At 52.9% G+C, this 21,489-nt stretch overlaps 1 protein-coding gene across 1 annotated transcript; it reads right to left on the bottom strand.

The window, feature by feature from the left end:
- Positions 1-1,088: 1,088 nt before the first annotated feature.
- On the bottom strand, positions 1,089-16,181 carry LOC114603230 (ADP-ribosylation factor 6-like). Its single transcript, XM_077932299.1, has 2 exons — positions 15,624-16,181; positions 1,089-6,176 (listed from the first exon to the last, which is right to left on the bottom strand). Exon 2 carries the CDS (start codon positions 6,142-6,144, stop codon positions 5,617-5,619), a length of 528 nt encoding a protein of 175 aa, XP_077788425.1. The 5' UTR covers positions 6,145-6,176; positions 15,624-16,181; the 3' UTR covers positions 1,089-5,616.
- Positions 16,182-21,489: the final 5,308 nt, after the last annotated feature.

Genomic DNA, 21,489 nt, shown 5'->3' with positions numbered 1-21,489 from the left:
AATGGGGCCTCCCGCTGCCGCCGCGCCACCGGAGCACGATTTCTGTTCTCATCCTGAAGCAAAGTTCTTAACCCAAGGTACTATTTCTGGGTTAGCGGAGTCTGTAACCTGAAGCGTATGTAACCTGAGGTACCACTGTACGTTCTTTCAGGTTACGTCCCTTGGCGATCCGGAAGTACCGGAAAGGGTTACTTTCGGGTTTCGCTGCTCACGCATGCGCAGAAGCGCAAAATGACGTCACGCGCATGCGCAGAAGCGGCAAATCACAACCCATGCGTGCGCAAACGTGCCGCTGCGGGTTGCGCTCTTCATGTTGCAAACAGGCTTTTGGAACAGATCCCGTTCGTAACCGGAGGTACCACTGTACGCTGAATTTCCACAGCCAAGAAAAATGGACCTGGTGAATGTCTGCCTGTCATGCGGCTGTTAAGAGACAAAGAAGGAAAAGAAACTACAGGAGTGTTGCGTTTGAAGAAAATAACCACTTTTGAATTACAAACATAAGCCACAGCCTGGTATTTGCTACTCACCTGGTCGCCTGCGGAGAGTTGGAAGGGCCTCTAGGCGACCAGCAGGCAAGTGCGCCCCCCAAGTCTTAACTTGGACATGGGTGGTGCTGTGGTCTAAACCACAGAGCCTAGGGCTTGCCGGTCAGAAGGTTGGCGGTTTGAATCCCAGCGACGGGGTGGGCTCCTGTAGCTCGGTCCCTGCTCCTGCCAACCTAGCAGTTTGAAAGCACACCAGTGCAAGAAGATAAATAGGTACCGCTCCGGCGGTAAGGTAAACTGTGTTTCCATGCGCTGCTCTGGTTTGCTTAAGTCATGCTGGCCACATGACCCAGAAGCTGTATGCCGGCTCCCTCGGCCAATAAAGCGAGATGAGCGCTGCAACCCCAAAGTCGTCCGCTGCTGGACCTAACGGTCAGGGGTCCCTTTACCTTTTATCACTGACACTTGTAGGCAAGTGGGCCAGCGTAAGAGTTGAGGGCTTATCTGTAAGGCTGCTAAGACGAACCTCAATGAAGTTGAAATTTCTTTCTCTCATTTTTTGTTTTAAATAAGGAAAAATCACACAATTTTCATGAAGGCTAGAAAGAAAAATCATTTATTTTTATTTTTTTAATTTTTTAAAAAAACAGTTCACTGAAGTGAGCCCTTGTTTGTAAAGATTAGGGTGTTCCCCCACCCCGGGAACCCATAACCACAAGACACGTCTGAATTTCCCCAACCTGAAAGAAAAGATTCCAAAAGAAATTCCAGCGTTAAATGTACAGTACATTTGCATATGCAGATCAGCATCTGATAAACACACCCCTCATTTTGCTAGTCAGGGGGAAGAAAGAAAAGATAATTTTTTCGGGGGGTGGGGGTGGGGGAGGAGGGAACCAAGAAAACCCCGAAGACAAACCCAATGTATTCCAGTTAAGACAGCTGCAGATTTGTTTACAAAAAGTACCTTGTTCTTCCGTTCAGGAACTGAGAAGCCCTTATTGACATCGCAGAAACCCTCCCAGATATATTCACACACATCGTTCCCTCCCACCCGCAAGAAATCTAAGAGCACCTCCGTGCCTCCGTTGTGCGTGATCTGGGAATTATTTTAATGTGACTACACAGGCAGAAAACCCCCACAAAACACAAAAAACTAGGGAGGCAGCGTAAGAGTGACTGAGCAAGGAGGTGGGAAATTAAGTGCCTTCTTATATCATCACCACCGACACAGAACTTTCCAAGTCAGGGGAGAAGTGCGTTAAAACACGGATCCTAGCGGCTAAGATCTCAGATCTTCGCCAGCAAATTAAGGCCTGGTCCACCCAAATTAACCACTGCCTTCCAGCTTAAATTTGCAGCCATCTGTGCCCTAGAATCCGCAGAGACCTGGCTGCCACATTCACCCTACCCAGGTGTTGGGGCTTGAAAGGCTTTGTTTAAGGTGGGTTATTTTTCATCATAAGGTGGGGGGGGGGGGCAAACAGTGACGTCTTTCCACCTATTTCTTTGCAAGGTAAAGCACACAGCCTCCCCCCCCCAAAAAAACTAAAACTCGGGGGAAACAGCCAAAAGCAACATTTTACTTTGAAGAAATGAAAGGGAGGCAGAAGGGATCTGGGAGAGAGAAAGAGGCCAGAGGTTTTATTCCCGCCCCCCCAACCCCCCAAGCCTGAATTCCCATCACACAAATTCCCGATGACGTCCGCGGTCACACACGTTTCGTGCCAGCGGAATTGGATTATCTCGGAACGCCTAACCAGATGGCGGTCACCTGACTTTTAAATTCTGTCTCGTTCCGACGCGATCGCCCGGGAATCCGGCTGGCGGATCCCGCCCCCCCACCCCCGAAAGCAAAGCAGATCCGTTGGAATGTTAGCAAGATTGGGGGGCGGGAAGAGAAGTGCATGGTGCGATCGGGTGATTTTGGAAGTGAGGTGGGGGGAACATACAGCGCAGGAATGTTAAAGGGTTAAAACCTCCCACCCCGCGAGATACTTTCAAAGCGTACTTTTCAAGTGCAGTTTCTAACCGTGGTTAAATGCAGCTTATTTGGGGGAGAAAGAAAGATTGCCATCAGGAGCGGGGGGGGGGGGGCACACCTGGTCACCCCCTCCCTCCCCCCCCCCAAAAATAAACCCCACTATTCAGGGATCTTAGCAAAAATCAAGGGTTTTAACAGGCACAAAAAGCATCAAAACTTCCGTTCTGTAGGGTAGGCGAAGAGAGGTGCATTTGCACAAAATATTGCCACCATGAAATTCAGGCACAGAGTTCTGCATCCAAGTCCCACACCAGTCTTTTGGTCCTGGGTGCAAGGGGTTTTTTTTTGGGGGGGGGAGGAGGAGGCACAGATCCCTTCGCCGCCGCAGGTTCAATTCGGGAGGGGGCCAAGCAGGCGAGATGTGGTTGCCGCTCTAAGGCTGGCAAGGAGGGACGAAGAGTTTGCTGCAGATGTGCGTTAAGAGCTCGCTGAGCTGTGCAGAACCGCTCCCTCCCCCTATTGAAAGGGGGGGGGGGTGAAAGGAGAACGAACACTCCTTGTGGGAGTTATGAGTCACGCTTGCTCAAAAAAGATCACGCCCAAGCAGAGCAGGCTGCGGTGTGGGAACATGGCGCGAAGGACAGCGGACAAGACTTCTCTGCAGGGACAGCAGGAGCACGAGGCCCGATAGGTCCCAGAGAGGGTGTGTGTGTGAGGAAGGACCCTACCCGGATCGCTTGGTACCTTCCGTACAATTCCACCACCACGACTCGCCGTTTTCCAGAAAACGAGCTGTTTCCTTTCTCTTCAAAGCACAGAGGAACAGGCTCCCGATCCGTGCCCCGTGCAAAAAGCAAAAATCTACCTTAAGATGCAGCTTGCAGTTGGGGACCCCTGCGCGCATCGAAACAAGGGGTAACCAGAAAAATCAAGGCCTGAGCCATGTGGCCAAGCAACGGCTGCCTCTTTTTCATGGGGGACGGGAGAAGAAAGCTTTCTTCCCGCTGCAGTGCCAAAAAACCATTCACACCGAGAATTTGCCCCTGCGACATACACACAGGGTCCTCACCTGTTGGTTCAGGGGGCGAAAGGAAATCGGGAAAAACTAACTGGATCTTGTGTCAAAGAGAGGGCAGGTTTCTCACCCAGCAAGGCATCCAAGCAAGAAGTTTGCAAAGTTAAATTGAGAAGATCTCCCCATTGTGATCCTGGGCAGGAAGGGGAGGGAGGTGGAAATGCCCGACTACCTGAGTAGACCCATTTTGCTGGGTGGGTGGGGTGGGGACAGAGGACGAATCCATTTCAAGTTCAAAAGCTAGCAATTTGGAAGGGCGGGGTCATTTGCGAGTCCTCCCTGCCCAGGGTGAATCAAGGGATGACAAAGAGAGATTCCGCCCCAAATTGGTCACTGCTTCTTAAGAATCGGCCTCAGATGCAAAGAGGGGGTGGGGGTGGGAAATAAGGGGAAATAGATCTCGAGTTACAGCAGAAGTGTGAAATCAGGGCAAAGTGATTCATGGTCCCTGAAAAGAAAGCTCTTATTTCTTCTGTGCCTCGGATCCTGCGCTTAGTTTAAGCTTCTATGGACCAAAAAGTTTACCAACTTTGTCGGTAAGATTAGGAAGCGAGGAGAATTCGCACCCACCTTGAAAACAACCGGTGGAGCACGTTTCTCAAATCAAACACACACACACACAAACACACCCCGGTAATGAACGCGTAGTTCCCAAGTTGGAAGACGGTCTCAGCCACTGCTGAAGCTGAGTTAAATCAGCCTTGCGCCCCCCAAATGCAGGGGCTGTTTGGAGTGGTGGTCCAAAAGAGCTGGAGGGCACCAGGTTGTCAAATACTGGGTCCAATGGTCCTTTCTCTAGGATGGGAAACTTGGCAAGGCAGATCTTTAGCCAAGGCTGTGGCCCAGAGATGGGAAAAGAGAGAAGGGGGTGGCGTAGGCGATTCCCCGTTTGGGGAAACAAGTTTTGCAGAAGGATGGCATCGGAACAGGGCAGAGGAGCAAAACAGACCCAGATCAATTCAGTCCGGCTAGAAATCTGGCCAGGTTGGAAGGCAGGAACTCCCCAACCCAAAGTCAAGTGGAAAGCCCAGGAAGCTGCCCAGAGCTGTAACCCCCCCCCCCCAAAATCCACCTGTCCCTTGCTGAAAAAGGGAAGGGAAACTCCAGCCGCCTCCGTCAGGAAGATCCAGGCTCCAGCGAGAGGGAGCCAGCCCCAGCTCTGATTAATGGTTCCTTCAATTCCACCCACCTTGCGGTGGGGGAACTGGTTCGGCCGGGCGTTGGCCTCGCACATCCTTGCCTGCACCAAGCAAGCAACCCCGGCAGGTTGAGCAGGTCAAGAGAGAGGGGAGAGGCAGGGAAAGAGAGACGGGTGTTCCCAGCAAAGGAAGGACAGGGCGCAGCCTGCAGCAAGCGAGGCATTCCGGAATGTGAACCTCCATCAGCAGCACAGGATGGCACCAGGACTTGAACACGGCTCACCTCGGGGTGGGAGAGTGTCTCTCTCCCGTGCCCACCTACCCACCCTGCAAAAACGGGCAAGGTCCACTTGCGGCCCTTGAACCCAAGGCTTGCGGAAGGCAGGAACGCTAAGCAAGGAGACCAGAATCCATCCTTCGCTCTCAACAAGGTGCCCACCTACCCAAACACACTGCCGTTATGGCACGGGCAACCTCGCCAAGCTCTGCCCACAAGGCAGCTCAGCTTTCAGGCTGAGGACACCACAGTTTGGAGAACCAGAGGAGTTGGGGGGCAGAGAGAAAGATTAAAGGGGTGCAAACCTAGCAGACATAGCTTTCGTATATAGGGTTGGGGCTAAACGTCTCCTCGCCCCCCACCCCTTTGCTCCCAGGACAGAGGAGGCGGCGAAAGAGAGAGAGAAAAATCTCTTGTGGACAAACTTGCTGCCACGTCCCTTTGCCGAGAAAACTCTCCGCTTCTGCCACAGCAAAGCGATTTGCCGAGAAAACTCTCCGCTCCTGCTAGAGCGAAGAATCCGTTTCAGATTTTTTGTTGAGGAGGAAAAGAGAATATATATATGTTCTAGGATTCATTAGTTAGAGATTCTTTTTGTGTGTGCGCGCGTAAATTATATATATATATAGATATAGATATATATAGCCCTAGAATTATGATTTGTAGTTGGAAGTAAGCCACATTAAACCTTCGTAAAGTCCTTCCCCCGACGTCGCGCAGGACGGCTGGACGTACCAATTTCTGTCCCTAATGCGCGTGAGGCCCAGTTTCTCCTGGATCTCGTGGGGTTTCATGGCGTCGGGGAGGTCCTGTTTGTTGGCAAAGACGAGGATGATGGCGTCTCGCATCTCCCGGTCGTTGATGATGCGGTGGAGCTCCTGCCGGCCTTCGTCGATCCGGTCGCGGTCGGCGCAGTCCACCACGAAGATCAGCCCCTGGGTGCCGGTGTAATAGTGTCTCCACAGAGGGCGGATCTTGTCCTGCCCCCCGACGTCCCAGACATTGAACTTGACGTTCTTGTAGGTCACCGTCTCCACGTTGAAGCCCACGGTGGGGATGGTGGTCACCGGCTGGCCCAGCTTCAGCTTGTAGAGGATGGTGGTCTTGCCGGCGGCATCCAAGCCCAGCATAAGGATCCTCATCTCCTTGTTGCCGAATATCTTTGATAGCATCTTTCCCATGGCTGCGGGCAAGCACCACAGTCCATACAAGGCTGAAGAGAAGGAGGAAACAGGAGAATATCAAAATTAACAAGGCCTTCCATTCTGTCTACTTCAGGTTACGATAAGCCCCATGCAATATAGAACAGAGTACAGTGGTACCTCGGGTTACAGACGATTCAGGTTACAGACGCTTCAGTACCTCAGGTTAAGAACTTTGCTTTAGGGACGCGGGTGGCGCTGTGGGTTAAACCACAGAGCCTCTTGGGCTTGCCGATCAGAAGGTTGGCGGTTCGAATCCCCGCGATGGGGTGAGCTCCCGTTGCTCGGTCCCTGCTCCTGCCAACCTAGCAGTTCGAAAGCACGTCAAAGTGCAAGTAGATAAATAGGTACCGCTCCGGCAGGAAGGTAAACTGCGTTTTTGTGCGCTGCTCTGGTTCGCCAGAAGTGGCTTAGTCATGCTGGCCTCATGACCTGGAAGCTGTACGCTGGCTCCCTCGGCCAGTAAAGCGAGATGAGCACCGCAACCCTAGAGTCAGCTACAACTGGACCTAATGGTCAGGGGTCCCTTTACCTTTACAGTGGTACCTCGGGTTACAGACACTTTAGGTTACAGATGCTTCAGGTTACAGACTCTACTAACCCAGAAATAGTACCTCAGGTTAAGGACTTTGCTTTAGGATGAGAACAGAAATTGCGCGGCGGCAGCAGGAGGCCCCATTAGCTAAAGTGGTACCTCAGGTTAAGAAGAGTTTCAGGTTAAGAACGGACCTCTAGAACAAATTAAGTTCTTAACCCAAGGTACCACTGTGGTACCTCGGAAGTCGAACGGAATCCATTCCTGAAGTCCATTCGACTGCCAAAACGTTTGGAAACTAAGACCCGGCTTCCGATTGGCTGCGGGAAGCTTCTGCAACCAATCAGAAGCTGCGGAAGATGTTCAGGCTCCGAAGAATGTTCAAAAACCGGAACACTCACTTCCGGGTTTGCGGCGTTCGGGAGCCAAAACATTCGACTGTAGCTGTGTTTGAAATTGGCCAGGCGTGTTTTGCTACTGGCGCTGGCAACCGCGTGGAGATTTCTGGGCGCCAGGTTTAAAAAGCTCTGCCTTACTCAATAGTTAATGCCATTTCCAATGCGTGTTTCTCCCTCTTGAATACTGGGACCAGTGAATTGTTGTAAGAGCAAGCAACAGTCAAGCCATGTAGCTGAGATCATAGAACTGTAGCGTCGGAAGGGACCCCCGAAGAGTCATCTAGTCCAACCCAGTGGCGAACAGGCATTCCATTGCGGCAACCGCAACCTAGATTCAAGGTGCCATAGTATAAAAAGTAAAGGGACCCCTGATCATTAGGTCCAGTCGTGGCCGACTCTGGTGTTGCGGCGCTCATCTCGCTTTATTGGCCAAGGGAGCCGGCGTACAGCTTCCGGGTCATGTGGCCAGCATGACTAAGCCGCTTCTGGCGAACCAGAGCAGCGCATGGCAACGCCATTTACCTTCCCGCCGGAGTGGTACCTATTTATCTACTTGCACTGGTGTGCTTTCGAACTGCTAGGTTGGCAGGAGCAGGGACCGAGCAACAGGAGCTCACCCCGTCACGGGGATTCGAACCGCCGACCTTCTGATTGGCAAGTCCTGGGCTCTGTGGTTTAACCCACAGCGCCACCCGCGTCCTAGCTTATATATTATACTTGAGTTTTAACAGGGCTGGATTGGGAAAGCTCCGCAATGGGAGGCTGTTTGGGGGAAGCAGGGGCTAGGGAGATGGATGTCTGCAGACGTACTGGTTGTGAGCCGGATGCTGGGGGGGGGATGAGCCTTTCAATGACATCTCCCACAAAATTCAAGGGTGATCGCCGAAGAATGGATGCTTTTGAATTATTATGGTGCTGGAGGAGACTCTTGAGAGTCCCATGGACTGCAAGAAGATCAAACCTCTCCATTCTGAAGGAAATCAGCCCTGAGTGCTCACTGGAAGGACAGATCGTGAAGCTGAGGCTCCAAGACTTTGGCCACCTCATGAGAAGAGAAGACTCCCTGGAAAAGACCCTGATGTTGGGAAAGATGGAGGGCACAAGGAGAAGGGGACGACGGAGGACGAGATGGTGGGACAGTGTCCTCAAAGCTACCAGCATGAGTGTGACCAAACTGCGGGAGGCAGTGGAAGACAGGAGTGCCTGGCGTGCTGTGGTCCAGGGGGTCACGAAGAGTCGGACACGACTAAACGACTAAACAACAACAACAAGGGGATAAAAGACCCTTTCTGACGATACGAGCTGTTTGAGAGAGGAACGGTCTCCCTCGGGAGAACTCTCCTCCTTTGAGGTTTTTAAGCAGACGGTTGTGGCCATCTGTCATGGATGCTTTAGCTGAGATTCCTGCATTGCATTGCAGGGGGTTGGACTAGATGACCCCTGGGTCCCTTCCTATGATCCTCTAATCCAGTGTTCCCCAACCTTGGGCCTCCAGCTGTTTTTGGACTACAACTCCCATCATCCCTCGCTAGCAAGACCAGTGGTCAAGGATGATGGGAATTGTAGTCCAAAAACAGCTGGAGGTCCAGGGTTGGGGAACACTGCTCTAATCTGTGTGCCCCCATCTTAATCAGCCCCTCCCCAACCTTCCCCAGGGCAACTTAAGACCTGGGCACCCCAAGGAAAGGCAGCCAGCCAGCGCGGTGCAGTGGTCAGAGTGCCGGGCTGGGACACGGGAGACCAGGGTTCGAATCCCCGTTCGGCTACGGAGCTCACTGGGTGAACTGGGGCCAGTCACTGCCTCTCAGACTAACCTACCACACAGGTTGTTGTGGAGATGAAATGAGGTGGTCCCTTATGCTCCTTGCAGGAAAAGATGCATGATCAATAATAGAATTGTCGAGTTGGAAGGGACCCTAAGGGTCATCCAGTCCAGCCCCTGCAATGCAGGAATATGCAATAAATAAATAGGGTGATTTCATTTCACCATATTCACCCTTACATGCCCTACGTCCCAGCTGCTGCCTACTCCAGCCATGTTCCTCCAGAATCATTGCCCCTTTTTTCCTTTGGCTGATCCCATCACCATGTCCTCTGGCAATTTGTACCCAGACAATGACACTCAAGGTGGCAACCGGTATCAGGCAAAGCTTATATAAAACAGTTGTCCGCTTGGTCGCCTGTGGCGAGCTGAGAATTTCTGGCGGGTGACCATGATAGGAAGAGTTGGTTCCTTCCTTTCTCTCCCCCCCCCCCCCGCACACAACTACAGTGGCGTAGCGTGGGGAGTGCAGGGGGGCCGGCCGCACTGGGCGCAACATCTGGGGGGGCGCTCGCCGCCCCTGGAGTCGCCGAAGAGCCTTGGCCGCAGGCTGTAGCAGAGCCCCATGTCTAGCGGAACCGACGAGCTGGCAGCGGTTCTCAGCGCTCGCCGCAGTCCCCGCGCGTCAGGGCCGCGGAGGGCGCGCCAGGCAGCCCCTCCTCACAGCCCTGCCGCCGCCGCAGCTGCTGGACCATGTTGCATTTTCCTCGCCTCTCTGCCCTCCTCCTCCTCCGGGCAAGCGGCGTCGTTTGGGTGGCAGCGCCAGCGGCAACTCGCCTCAGATCACCTGACACGGACCCGCCGCCGCCGCCATGGCTACCTTACCGTAAATACCCCAGCCCAGGCAGCAGCAAGAAGAAGCTGGCAGCGGCGGCAGGTTAGGGGTTAGGGGGCGCAAATTACTTGCCTTGCCCCGGGTTAGGGGGCGCAAATTACTTGCCTTGCCCCGGGTGCTGACAACCCACGCTACGCCGCTGCAACTACAGTATTTTTTGCTCTATAAGACTCACTTTTCCCCTCCTAAAAAGTAAGGGGAAATGTGTGTGTGTCTTATGAAGCGCATGCAGGCTGCGCAGCTATCCCAGAAGCCAGAACAGCAAGTGGGATCGCTGGTTTCACTGCGCAGCGATCCTTCTTGCTGTTCTGGCTTCTGAGATTCAGAATATTTTTTTTTCTTGTTTTCCTACTCCAAAAACTAGGTGCGTCTTGTGGTCTGGTGCGTCTTATAGAGCGAAAAATACGGTAGCTTCTTTTGGGGCAACTGATTCTCTAGAAAGAGGTGAATGCACACAGGACAGCCATGGCATTGAGGACTAGTCACATGCGAGGACTCGATTCTCAACGACGGCACCATGGTTCCGCCAACCAAACAGCAGCTTCTGAACAGGAACAGGAAGTGAGGACTACGTGGCGGCCCTAGAGGCAGAAAGACTAAAGACTTGACATTGACCTGGTTCCCCACTAACTTCCTGTACGAAGGGTAAATTTATTTACTTACTTACCCAAAGGGACAGGGCATAGTCACCCTACACTCACAGAGATCCGGGGTTAATGACAACTTCCATTTCCGCCTCTGAAAATGTGGGCTGCGCGTCACTCTAGCACAGGGGAGGCAACATGCAGGGAAGCATCCTCTTGCGGGACTACAATTCCCATCATCCCCAGCCACGCCGGCAGGGACTGATGGGATTTGTAGTACGGAACGACAACCAGCCTTTCTCAACCTGTGGGTCCCCAGATGTTGTGGAACTACAATTCCCATCACCCCTAGCTAGCAAGGCCAGAGCTCAGGGATGATGGGAGTTGTAGTCCAGCAACATCTGGGGACCCACAGGTTGAGAACCGCTGATCGGATGGCCATCTGTCATGGAGGCTTTAGCCTTGCATGGGGTTGGACTGGATGACCCCCGGGGTCCCTTCCAAGTCTAGGATTCTGTGATTCTACTCCTGCCCTAGCGACTCTGGCTCTCCCGATTTAATTCCTGCCTTTTCACCCTATTTCTCTTGGGCTCCTTCTTGCTTTGGAACAGCTTCTCCCTCCCCGTTTTTCAAACCACTTCCCCTTCCTGCACCTTCACCCCCTGGCTTCTCCTCCACTGCTTCTCACGGTCTGACACTTAACGGTCTCGCTTCTCCCATTCCTAGAAGCGGCCGACCGACATGCACAGGGAGGCCCCCAGATATTTTTTTTTGGGGGGGGGTGCCAGCCTCAAAACGCTCCATCCGTCGTCGCCAGCACTATGGCAATGCGAAACAGGCCGGCGGTCGGGTCAGAAGGGCGGGATACGAATAATAAAATTATTTTCGCTGCTGTTGTCATTATCAGCATTATTGCAACAGCGTTCCTGAAATTTGCAGAGTTGCATGATTTGCACGGCTAGTTCTACTTGTTTTATTCAAGGGGAGGCACAGAAGACCCTACTACTATTACACCCCCACTGAAAAGTCCTAGCAATCTCACTTCTGCCTATCTGAAAGCCCCCACCCCCCCAACACTTTCAATCTGACCCGACTGTCACAGTCATAAGGTCCAGAACCTTGCGGGGCTTTTTTTAAAATCAAGATTTCCAGAATGCCAAATCTGGCATTCGGTTTTAAGATCCTTCTCCCCATACATCTGAGGCCTCGGAAATAGTAGTTGTAGTAGCGCATGGGTGGGGGAATTTGTGGGCGTCCAGATAACGGGCAGGCAGTGTGGTGTAGTGGTTAGAGTGTCAGACCAGGCCCTGGGAGAGAGCAGGGGTCTGGTCCTCGCCCGACCACGATTCTCACTAGGTGACCTTCGGGCCACGGACTGCCTCACAACCTAACCTACCTCCCAGGGTTGTTGTGAGAGTAATATTGGGGAGGACCATGAACTCAAGCTCCCTGAAGGAAAGGTCACAGAATTCTGGAGTTGCGAGGGACACCTAAGGATCATCCAGTCCAACCCCCTGCAATGCAGGAATCTTTTGCCCAACACGGGTCTCGAACCCTTGACCCTGAGATCAAGGGTCTCTCGGTTCTACCGACTGAGCTATCCCTGGTGGCTATATTTTGCCTCCAGGATCAGAGGGACGCTGCCTATGGACGCTGTGGGTTCGAGCCCCACAGGGGGCAAAATAAGCATTGCAGGGGGTTGGAATAGATGACCTTTGGGGAGCCCTTCCCACTCTCCAATTCTACTCTTCCTGTGCCCGGCTTGTGAGCATCCCATAGACATCTGGCTGGCCACTGTGGGTGCAGAATGCGTCCCAGCAGTTTAGGGCAGAAGGAGTAAACACACACAGGTCTCTCTTTCCTATGCCCTTAATTTGACATGGGCTCAGGTACAGTACTGAATTTGCCTTCGCAAATCACCCCGAGAGCCAGTGGTTAAATGCACCAGATTAGGCCCTGCGAGACCCGAGTTCAAATCCCCACCGGGCCACATGAAGCTCACCGGGTGACCTGGGGCCAGTCACCGCCTCTCAGCCTAACCTACCCTTGTCGCACGGAAGAATTAAATGAGGTGAGGGAGAGCCACGCCTGCCACCCTGAGCTCCTTCGAAGGTGGGGCCAAAATGCAGAAAGTAATAATAAAACTAGTGCTTTTTTAAACCCATTTAACAGAGAGGGGAAGTGAGACTGGGAGGCAGTGAGGGAAGCCCACAGGTGGTTCAGAGTCCTGTTCGTTCCAGCAGAACGTCGATACACGTCCTTTGCTCTGGACTGTGGCCAGCGAGCTGCGCGAGGTCATGTAAGGATTCTGCGGCAGTGGTGGTACTTGAACCCTGACCCTCCTCAAAGCAGCACAGGGACCAGACACCTCCCTCCCCTTTTCTCTCCAACCCAGAACAAGCAAGGACTCCTGGAGAAGTCCTATCCTAATCCCCTAACAGGGAAGTATGGGAAGCTAGGAACACCCCAATTTCTCTAAGCCCTGGGTGATCTATCCCCTTATATCAGGGGTCAGCAACCATTTTCAGCCGGGGGCCGGTCCACCGTCCCTCAGACCATGTGGTGGGCCAGACTATATTTTGGCAAAGAAAATGAACGAATTCCTATGCCCCACAAATAACCCAGAGATGCATTTTAAATAAAAGCACACATTCTACTCGTGTAAAAACACGCTGATTCCAGGACCGTCTGCGGGCCGGATTGAGAAGGCGATTGGGCTGCATCCGGCCCCCGGGCCTTAGGTTGCCTACCCCTGCCTTATATTCTGGACACTGAGGTCCAGCGCCAAGGGCCTTCTGGCAGTTCCGTCACTGCGAGAACCAGGCAACCAGGCACGGGGCCTTCTCGGTGGTGGCACCCGCCCTGTGGAACGCCCTCCCATCAGATGTCAACGAGATAAACAACTACCTGACATTTAGAAGACATCTGAAGGCAGCCGTGTTCAGGGAAGTTTTTAACGTGTGACATTTTAATGTATTTTTTAATCTTTGTTGGAAGCAGCCCAGAGTGGCTGGGGAGACCCAGCCAGACGGGCGGGGTACAAATAATAAATTATGATTACTATTATTCTCACAACACCCTGCAAGGCAGGCAAAAAGCCTTCCAGTGTGCTTCGGGGCTGAGCAAAGGACCCGAAAAAAGGATTTCCCCAGCCTAAAACCCGCCTCAACACCACACCAGATCTCAGCGAGGGGGGGGGGGTGGGATTTTTCCACCGCAAAGCTCCCAAAGGGACTGGCAGCGGTGTCATAGGGCCTTGTTTCGGTGAGCCTGCCTAGGCTCCAAATCCGTAACCTGGTTGTGTTTGTGTGTGTCCTTAATTTCAAGAGTGCAAACTTCCATTTTGATTCCCAACTTCTCCCACACGCAAAAGCCACATCAATGGAAGCCAGCATCACAGGACAGGTGTGAAGGTCACTCTCAAGTTTACAGAGACTCCTAGACACATGTGCTCCCCACGCTCATTTCAAACCTGGGGTTTTGATTTCAGTTCCTTGCTAGGGCCCAGCAGCCGAAAAAGTTATTAATTGTGAGTGGGTGGCTATCTGCAAGGCTACTCCACACACCCAGTTTGCAATCCTGAGCGTTAAGGACTTTCTACGTTGACGGAGACTTGATTTTATTGCCACGCCGCTTTTCCAGGTGTCTGTCGTTCTACCCCCCCAAAAAAAAATTCTCCAAAAATTCAAAATAGAGGCATGGCAGAAAAATAACTCTCAGCCACTGAGGAACAGGTGACAAAAGTTTTAGACACAGACGCAGAGGAAAGGTTCTCTCCTCCACACTGGAAGTAACAAAACGTAATGGAAATCAGGCTCCGCGAAGCATTTCAAAATCACGCCAGGACTTTTTGAAAAACGAAAACTGAGGCAACTCCCCCCCCCCCCGTTTCAAAATGGCAACCTCCAAGAAGATGCAGATTTCTCCCCCCCCCCCTTTTTTTGGCAGGCAGATATGGAAAAGAATGAAACACACACAGAGAGAAAGATCTGAATGGAAACAAAAATGAATTCACAGAGATTTCCTCCACGGCTCAACTCCTTCCCCCCCTCCCTCGCTATTGCTACAGAGGAACTGGGTCAAAGAGCTCTACATGACCGGAGTGGGGGAGGCCAAAGGGCACCATCCAGACGAGAGCGCAAAACTCACACGTGTCTTTTGCCTTTATTAAGAAGTTTTGTGGAGTGAGCAGCTGTAACAAAGGGAAAAGCGCGGGGCGGCGAGGGAGAGACGGGTCCCTATATAAGTGGAAGGAAATGAGATGTCCAAGCCTCCCCCCGCCCCAGGGGAGTCTCAGATGAATTAGATCCCCCCCCCAAATCCCTCCAGTTCGGAGAGAGTGCCACAATTCACACAACACACCAGACCCGACTCTTTAGGGCGTCTTCTGAATATGGCACCGATTCAAATCTAGCAAAGTACTGTCCAAGCAGGGAAAGAACGGGGGGTGGGCAACCCCTCCCCACATTAAAGATTGGGGGGGGGAGGGACCCCCCTTGCTTGCTCCAGTCAACCCACCCCCCGCCCCACCTTTCAGGCAAGCGTGCGCGCCGCTTCCGGAAAGCGAACACGCGTCCGCAGCCGCCCGAGCGCTCGCTCCGCTTGTTCCTGTCTAAACGGCAGTTTTAATTCAAATCCCAGATGTCCCACCCAAGAGAAGGGGGGGGGGGGAGGCGAGACCCACACCCGCCTCACTTCTCTTTACAAGGGAGTTAAAGCTACCAGATTTGCCAAATCAGACCCCACCCCACATCCCCCCCAAATCGAGTCCTTGCAGGCGCTTCTACGAATCTGTACGGAAATCAAACAGGAAGGCAGCCGGGGTCGTGAAAAAGCCACGCGCCCCTCTTCCTCATCGCGACCCCCCCCCCACTTCAAAGACTTGCAAACTTTTTTTTGCAAGGATTTTGGGCAACTCCTGGAAAGGCGCGTACGTTGAGTGGAGAGGGCGAAAGAAGCGAAGCAGCTCTTAAAAACCCCACCCCAAATTTCTGTCAAAATCGGTGGTGGGGGAGGTGTACGTCTCCCCCCACGCCTTCAAGCGAGCGTCGACCGAGAAAAGTGCGTTCACACGATCGGTCGGGCAAGAGAGGTTCCGAGCGAGCCCCCGACCCACGCTCGGGCTTCTCCTCGTTACGCGGCACACGTGTTGGAACCGCCGCCGCCCCCAGTGGGGAGGGGAGGGGTTGCTCCGGATAGGAGGGTGTTGGGGGGGGGGGAGAAACGTGCGCGCGCCCACCCAGGGAAAATGAAGGGAGAAGCCTCCCATCAGCGCCACACTCACCTTGGAAGAAGCAGCGGGAGAGGGGGAAAGAAAAGTAGCCGCTTCCTCTGGCCGCGGGGGGAGGAAGGGGGGGGTCCCTTCTTTTCGAGCGAGGGAGCCCAGGAGATCAAAGGCGAGCGGGCGCGCCTTTCGAACGCTGGGACAAACTTTCCACTTCCGAAGAACGCGACGTCACAATGGGGGGTGTTTTCCTTCCCGGCGCCTCAACGTTCCACGGCGCTCCCGAGCTCGCCGGCGCCGCTGCCGTCGCTGCTCAAACCGCAATCGCCGCCGCCGCCGCCTCCTCCACCTCCAATTGCTGCTGCTGCTGCTGCTCCTTCCGTCGGCTGCAAAGTCATCCGCAGCTTCCTCCCCCAGGGCCACTCACTTGGCACTCCCCCCCCCCCCCCGCAACACACACCCACACCCCAGAAAGCTCTTTTTGGGGTGCCGGGTGAGTTAGGGCGCAGCTGCAGCAGCCGCCCCGACGGGAAAAGCCCTACCGGAGAAAGAAGGGGGTGGACTAAGGGGTGGGAGGGTGGGATCTCCCTTTGCTCCGTTTCCCGGGTTGCCAAAACCCCGCCCGCTTCGGCTGGCTGGCGCGCGCGCGCGCTTTCTCAACAGCCCCCCCCCCCAACCCAGCCCGCCTCCGCCTCGCTTGCTCGCTCGCAAGCCTGTCCCGGAATAGGAAAGGGCGCGGACTGAGAGAGGAAAGGGTCCTCCCTTCCCTGCTGGCGTTAATGCGCATGCTCCCCGGCCTCGTAAAAGGGGGAGGGCATTTTCTCTTCTTCTGCTGCTGCTGCTGCTGCTCCCCCCACACCCATCCAGCGTGGAGCTGTCGTCTGACTTGTCAGTCTGGGCGAAGAGGACAGTTGCCAACTTCTGATGGCTGATAATGACATCTGGCCACCTCCATTATTCCTGTATCTTAAAAAAGGAAGGGCGTTTCAGCAAGGGAAGGTTTTCCTAGCAAGGGGGGGCCGGGGGGGGGGGAGAGGAAGCCTCGCGATTCCCAAGTTACTTTTGCTTCCCTCCTCGGGACACAGGAAACTCCTTGTATCGAGTTAGATCAGGCGTCCCCCAACCGGCAACCCTCCAGATGTTTTTGGGACTACAACTCCCATGATCCCTAGCTAACAGGACCAGTACTCAGGGATGATGGGAACTGTAGTCCAAAACATCTGGAGGGCCGAAAGTTGGGGGTGCCTGAGTTAGACCATTGCTCTATCTACCTCAGTATTGGAAACAGAATACAGTGGTACCTCTGGTTGCAAACAGGATCCATTCCGGAGCCCCGTTCGCAACCTGAGCAGAATGCAACCCGTGTCTGCGCGTACGTGGATTGTGATTCGCCGCTTCTGCGCATGCACGTGACGCCATTTTGAGCGTCTGCACATGCGTGAGCGGTGAAACCTGGTAGTAACCCGTTCCATTACTTCCGGGTCGCCGCAGAGCGCAACCCGAAAACGCTCAGCCAGAAGCGTCTTTAACCCGAGGTATGACTAAAAAAATTCCTTCCAGTAGCACCTTAGAGACCACACAAAAGCTCCTACCAATAACAAACTTAAAAAGGTAAAGGGACCCCTGACCATTAGGTCCAGTCGCGGACGACTCTGGGGTTGCAGTGCTCATCTCGCTTTATTGGCCGAGGGAGCCAGCGTACATCCTCCGGGTCATGTGGCCAGCATGACTAAGCCGCTTCTGGTGAACCAGAGCAGCACATGGAAACGCCTTCAGATGTCTTCTAAACGCCAGATAGCTGTTTATTTCCTTGACATCTGGTGGGAGGGCGTTCCACAGGGCGGGTGCCACCACCGAGAAGGCCCTCTGCCTGGTTCCCTATAACTTGGCTTCTCGCAGTGAGGGAACCGCCAGAAGACCTTGGACCTCAGTGTCCAGGCAGAACGATGGAGGTGGAGACGCTCCTTCAGGTATACAGGACCGAGGCCGTTTAGGGCTTTAAAGGTCAGCACCAACACTTTGAATTGTGCTCAGAAACGTACTTTCAAGACCGGTGTTATATGGTCTCGGCGGCCACTCCCAGTCACCAGTCTAGCTGCCGCATTCCGGATTAGTTGCAGTTTCCGGGTCACCTTCAAAGGTAGCCCCACAGAGAGCGCATTGCAGTAGTCCAAGTGAGAGATAACTAGAGCATGCACCACTCTGGCGAGACAGTCTGCAGGCAGGTAGGGTCTCAGCCTGCGTACCGAATGGAGCTGGGAGACAGCTGCCCTGGACACAGAATTGACCTGCGCCTCCATGGACAGCTGTGAGTCCAGAATGACTCCTAGGCTGCGCACCTGGTCCTTCAGGGGCACAGTTATCCCATTTAGGACCCGGGAGTCCTCCACACCAGCCCATCCCCTTCCCCCCGAAAACAGTACTTCTGTCTTGTCAGGATTCAACCTCAATCTGTTAGCCGCCATCCATCCTCCAACCTTTATCGCTTTATAAGCAAAAACTGATCCTAGAAACCCCTTAGTTGCTGGTACAGTTGAGGCGGATTGGTGTTTATGTGCTTAGACCCTGGTCTGCAATCTAAACCAATGAGTTCTGCACCAGCTACGGTTTCTGAACCGTCTTCAAGGGCAGCCCCAAGTATAGCACACTGCGGTGGTCTAAGTCTGGAAGCCACCAGAGCATTGACAACAGAAGTTAGGTTCTTTCTGTGCTGCATTTTTGTATACTGCTTCGAGACATTTAAATATTAAGTGGCTTGGATACATGCCTTTAAATAAATAAATACATGAATAAGATACATAAATAAATAAAATTAATTTGCTCGTGGCTCCGCTCTGTCTCTTGCATGCTTGCACTCATTAACAGCTCTTGCCCTCTGCTGATTTAAAAGCCAAGGAGGCCTTTGGTGGTTAAAATATATATATATATTTGGAAGAATGCCAACAGGCTGTGCGGGCACAGTTCAAAATGTACGCCAGCAGCTGCAGTGGGCGATGTGGCTGGCTGAGCATGGCGCATGGATCTAGTGTTCATGTGCAGTTGTGCGCATTTATGTCCATGTGCACTTTAGGGAAGTTTCTAATGTTTGATAGCTTGATGATGATGATGATGATGGGAGCCACCCAGATGGGTGGGGTAACAACAACAATGTGCACTACGTCTGATCTTTAAAGCCCTAAACGGCCTCGGTCCAGTATACCTGAAGGAGCGTCTCCACCCCCATCGTTCTACCCAGACACTGAGATCCAGCACCGAGGGCCTTCTGGTGGTTCCCTCACTGTGAGAAGTAAGGTTACAGGGAACCAGACAGAGGGCCTTCTCGGTGGTGGCACCCGCCCTGTGGAACGCCCTCCCACCAGATGTCAAGGAAATAAACAGCTATCTGGCGTTTAGAAGACATCTGAAGGCAGCCCAGTTTAGGGAAGCTTTTAATGTTTAATAGGTTATTGTATTGTTAGTGTTCTGTTGGAAGCCGCCCAGAGTGGCTGGGGAAACCCAGCTAGACGGGCGGGGTATAAATAATAAATTATTATTATTATTATTATTAGGACACGGGTGGCGCTGTGGGTTAAACCACAGAGCCTAATACATGCCGATCAGAAGGTCAGCAGTTTGAATCCCCGTGACCGGGTGAGCTCCCGTTGCTCGGTCCCTGCTCCTGCCAACCTAGCAGTTCGAAAGCACATCAAAGTGCAAGTAGATAAATAGGTACCACTCCGGCAGGAAGGTAAACGGCGTTTCCATGCGCTGCTCTGGTTCGCCAGAAGTGGCTTAGTCATGCTGGCCACATGACCCGGAAGCTGTACGCCGGCTCCCTCGGCCAATAAAGTGAGATGAGCCCTGCAACCCCAGAGTCGGCCATGACTGGACCTAATGGTCAGGGGTCCCTTTACCTTTTCCCCGAAGGCAAAACCAGGGGCTGTGGCAAGAAGCAGTTAATGAGGCATTCCTGATACATAGGAACCCAGGGAGCTGCCTTATACTGAATCAGACCATTGGTCCACCAGGCTCAGTACTGCCTAATCTAACTGGCATTTTCAGATAGAGATCTCTCCCAGCCCCAGCTGGAGGTGCCAAGGATTGCATCTGAGACTTTTTCCGTGCAAAGCACATGTCCCGTCGCAGAACCGCTGCATTTCCCCAAGTCCAGATAGGAGTGTGATAAGAACTTGCTCTCACAGTGGCCAACCAGATGTCTGTGGGGAACCCACACGAAGCCCTCAAGCGCAAGAGTGCTCTCCTCACCTTTTTTGAGGACACATCTTTTTCATGGGTAGGGTCACCAGTCAGCAAATGCGTCCCCCTTTTTGCTCTTCACAATATGGCAACCCTATCATGGATGCATTAGCTGAGATTCCTGGGGTTGGACTAGATGACCCTCGGGTCCCTTCCAACTCTATAATTCTATGAATGTGTGTCCAAATTAGACAAACCCCCCTATCTTTGCATCTCACCACCTTGCTTACCCGCTGCCCACAGATCACCCCACCTGGATCCGCAACTGCAGAGCGTGACGACAGCCTTTAGTTTCAATGTATATAGGCAGAAAATCCATTTAAGATATAGGCACTGTGCATTTGATGACAGGTTATGCAGAACAGGAAAAAGAGGCACAGGATTTTCAGCTTCTGTGCAGGCCCCTGGTCCAGCACCTCTTGTTTCAGGAACGAACCGCTTTGAGTATGAAAATAAAGGATTTAGTAAGCAACCTAAGAAGAGAGAGATCCGTTTTACCTGAGCATAAACCCTTCTTCAGTAATGCTGTGTTATTCCAGCAGAGGGCGCAAAACGCCAAGGAATTGTGAGCAGGGAAGTATAGGAAAAAAATCGTATTTCCCAGCCTCAACCACATGGCTGCACTGGAACCTGACATATAACAGGCTCTGGAGGGCAGGAAGTGGTTACAAAGGGGTAATAGGTACAGGGGAACAGGGGAAAGGAAATCAAATGGAAGGTTAAAATAAGATAAAACTGGCTTGCACACAAATACATTAGACTGGTGACTGGGAGTGGCAGCCGAGACCATGTAACACCGGTCCTGAAAGACCTACATTGGCTCCCAGTACGTTTCTGAGCACAATTCAAAGTGTTGGTGCTGACCTTTAAAGCCCTAAATGGCCTCAAAGGCCCAGTATACCTGAAGGAGCGTCTCCACCCACATCGTTCAGCCCGGACACTGAGGTCCAGCTCCGAGGGCCTTCTGGCGGTTCCCTCCCTGCGAGAAGCCAAGTTACAGGGAACCAGGCAGGGGCCTTCCCCTGCTTTCGACTCTTGCCTCCTAGCCGCTACAACTCCCCACAAATCAACGCTTCCCTGTCCGGAGTCAGACACCAGCCCTCCTTCTCTCCGGGTACATGGTCTTCAGCATGCTGCCAGTCCCTGGGAGTGGATGGCTTTAAAGGGGATTGGACCAATTCATCAAGGGGGGGGGATACAGCTATCAATGACTAATATCAATTGCCCTGAACAAAGGTCCGTATAGTTAAAGCTATGGTTTCCCCAGTAGTGATGTATAGAAGTGAGAGCCGGACCATAAAGAAGGCTGATCGCCGAAGAATGCATGTTTTGGAATTATGGTGCTGGAGGAGACTCTTGAGAGTCCCATGGACTGCAAGAAGATCAAACCTCTCCATTCTGAAGGAAATCAGCCCTGAGTGCTCACTGGAAGGACAGATCGTGAAGCTGAGGCTCCAGTACTTTGGCCACCTCATGAGAAGAGAAGACTCCCAGAAAAGACCCTGATGTTGGGAAAGATGGAGGGCACAAGGAGAAGGGGACGACAGAGGACGAGATGGTTGGACAGTGTTCTCGAAGCTACCAGCATGAGTTTGACCAAACTGCGGGAGGCAGTGGAAGACAGGAGTGCCTGGCATGCTCTGGTCCAGGGGGTCACGAAGAGTCGGACACGACTAAACAACAACAAGCA

The sequence above is a fragment of the Podarcis muralis genome, chromosome 7 (genome assembly GCF_964188315.1).
Source record: "Podarcis muralis chromosome 7, rPodMur119.hap1.1, whole genome shotgun sequence".
Taxonomy (NCBI): Eukaryota; Metazoa; Chordata; class Lepidosauria; order Squamata; family Lacertidae; genus Podarcis; species Podarcis muralis.
This window is presented reverse-complemented; position numbering and strand designations above follow the sequence as displayed.

Excerpts from the sequence above, each read along its gene's own strand:
- LOC114603230 (XM_077932299.1), bottom strand. The coding sequence starts at position 6,144 with ATGGGAAAGATGCTATCAAAGATATTCGGCAACAAGGAGATGAGGATC.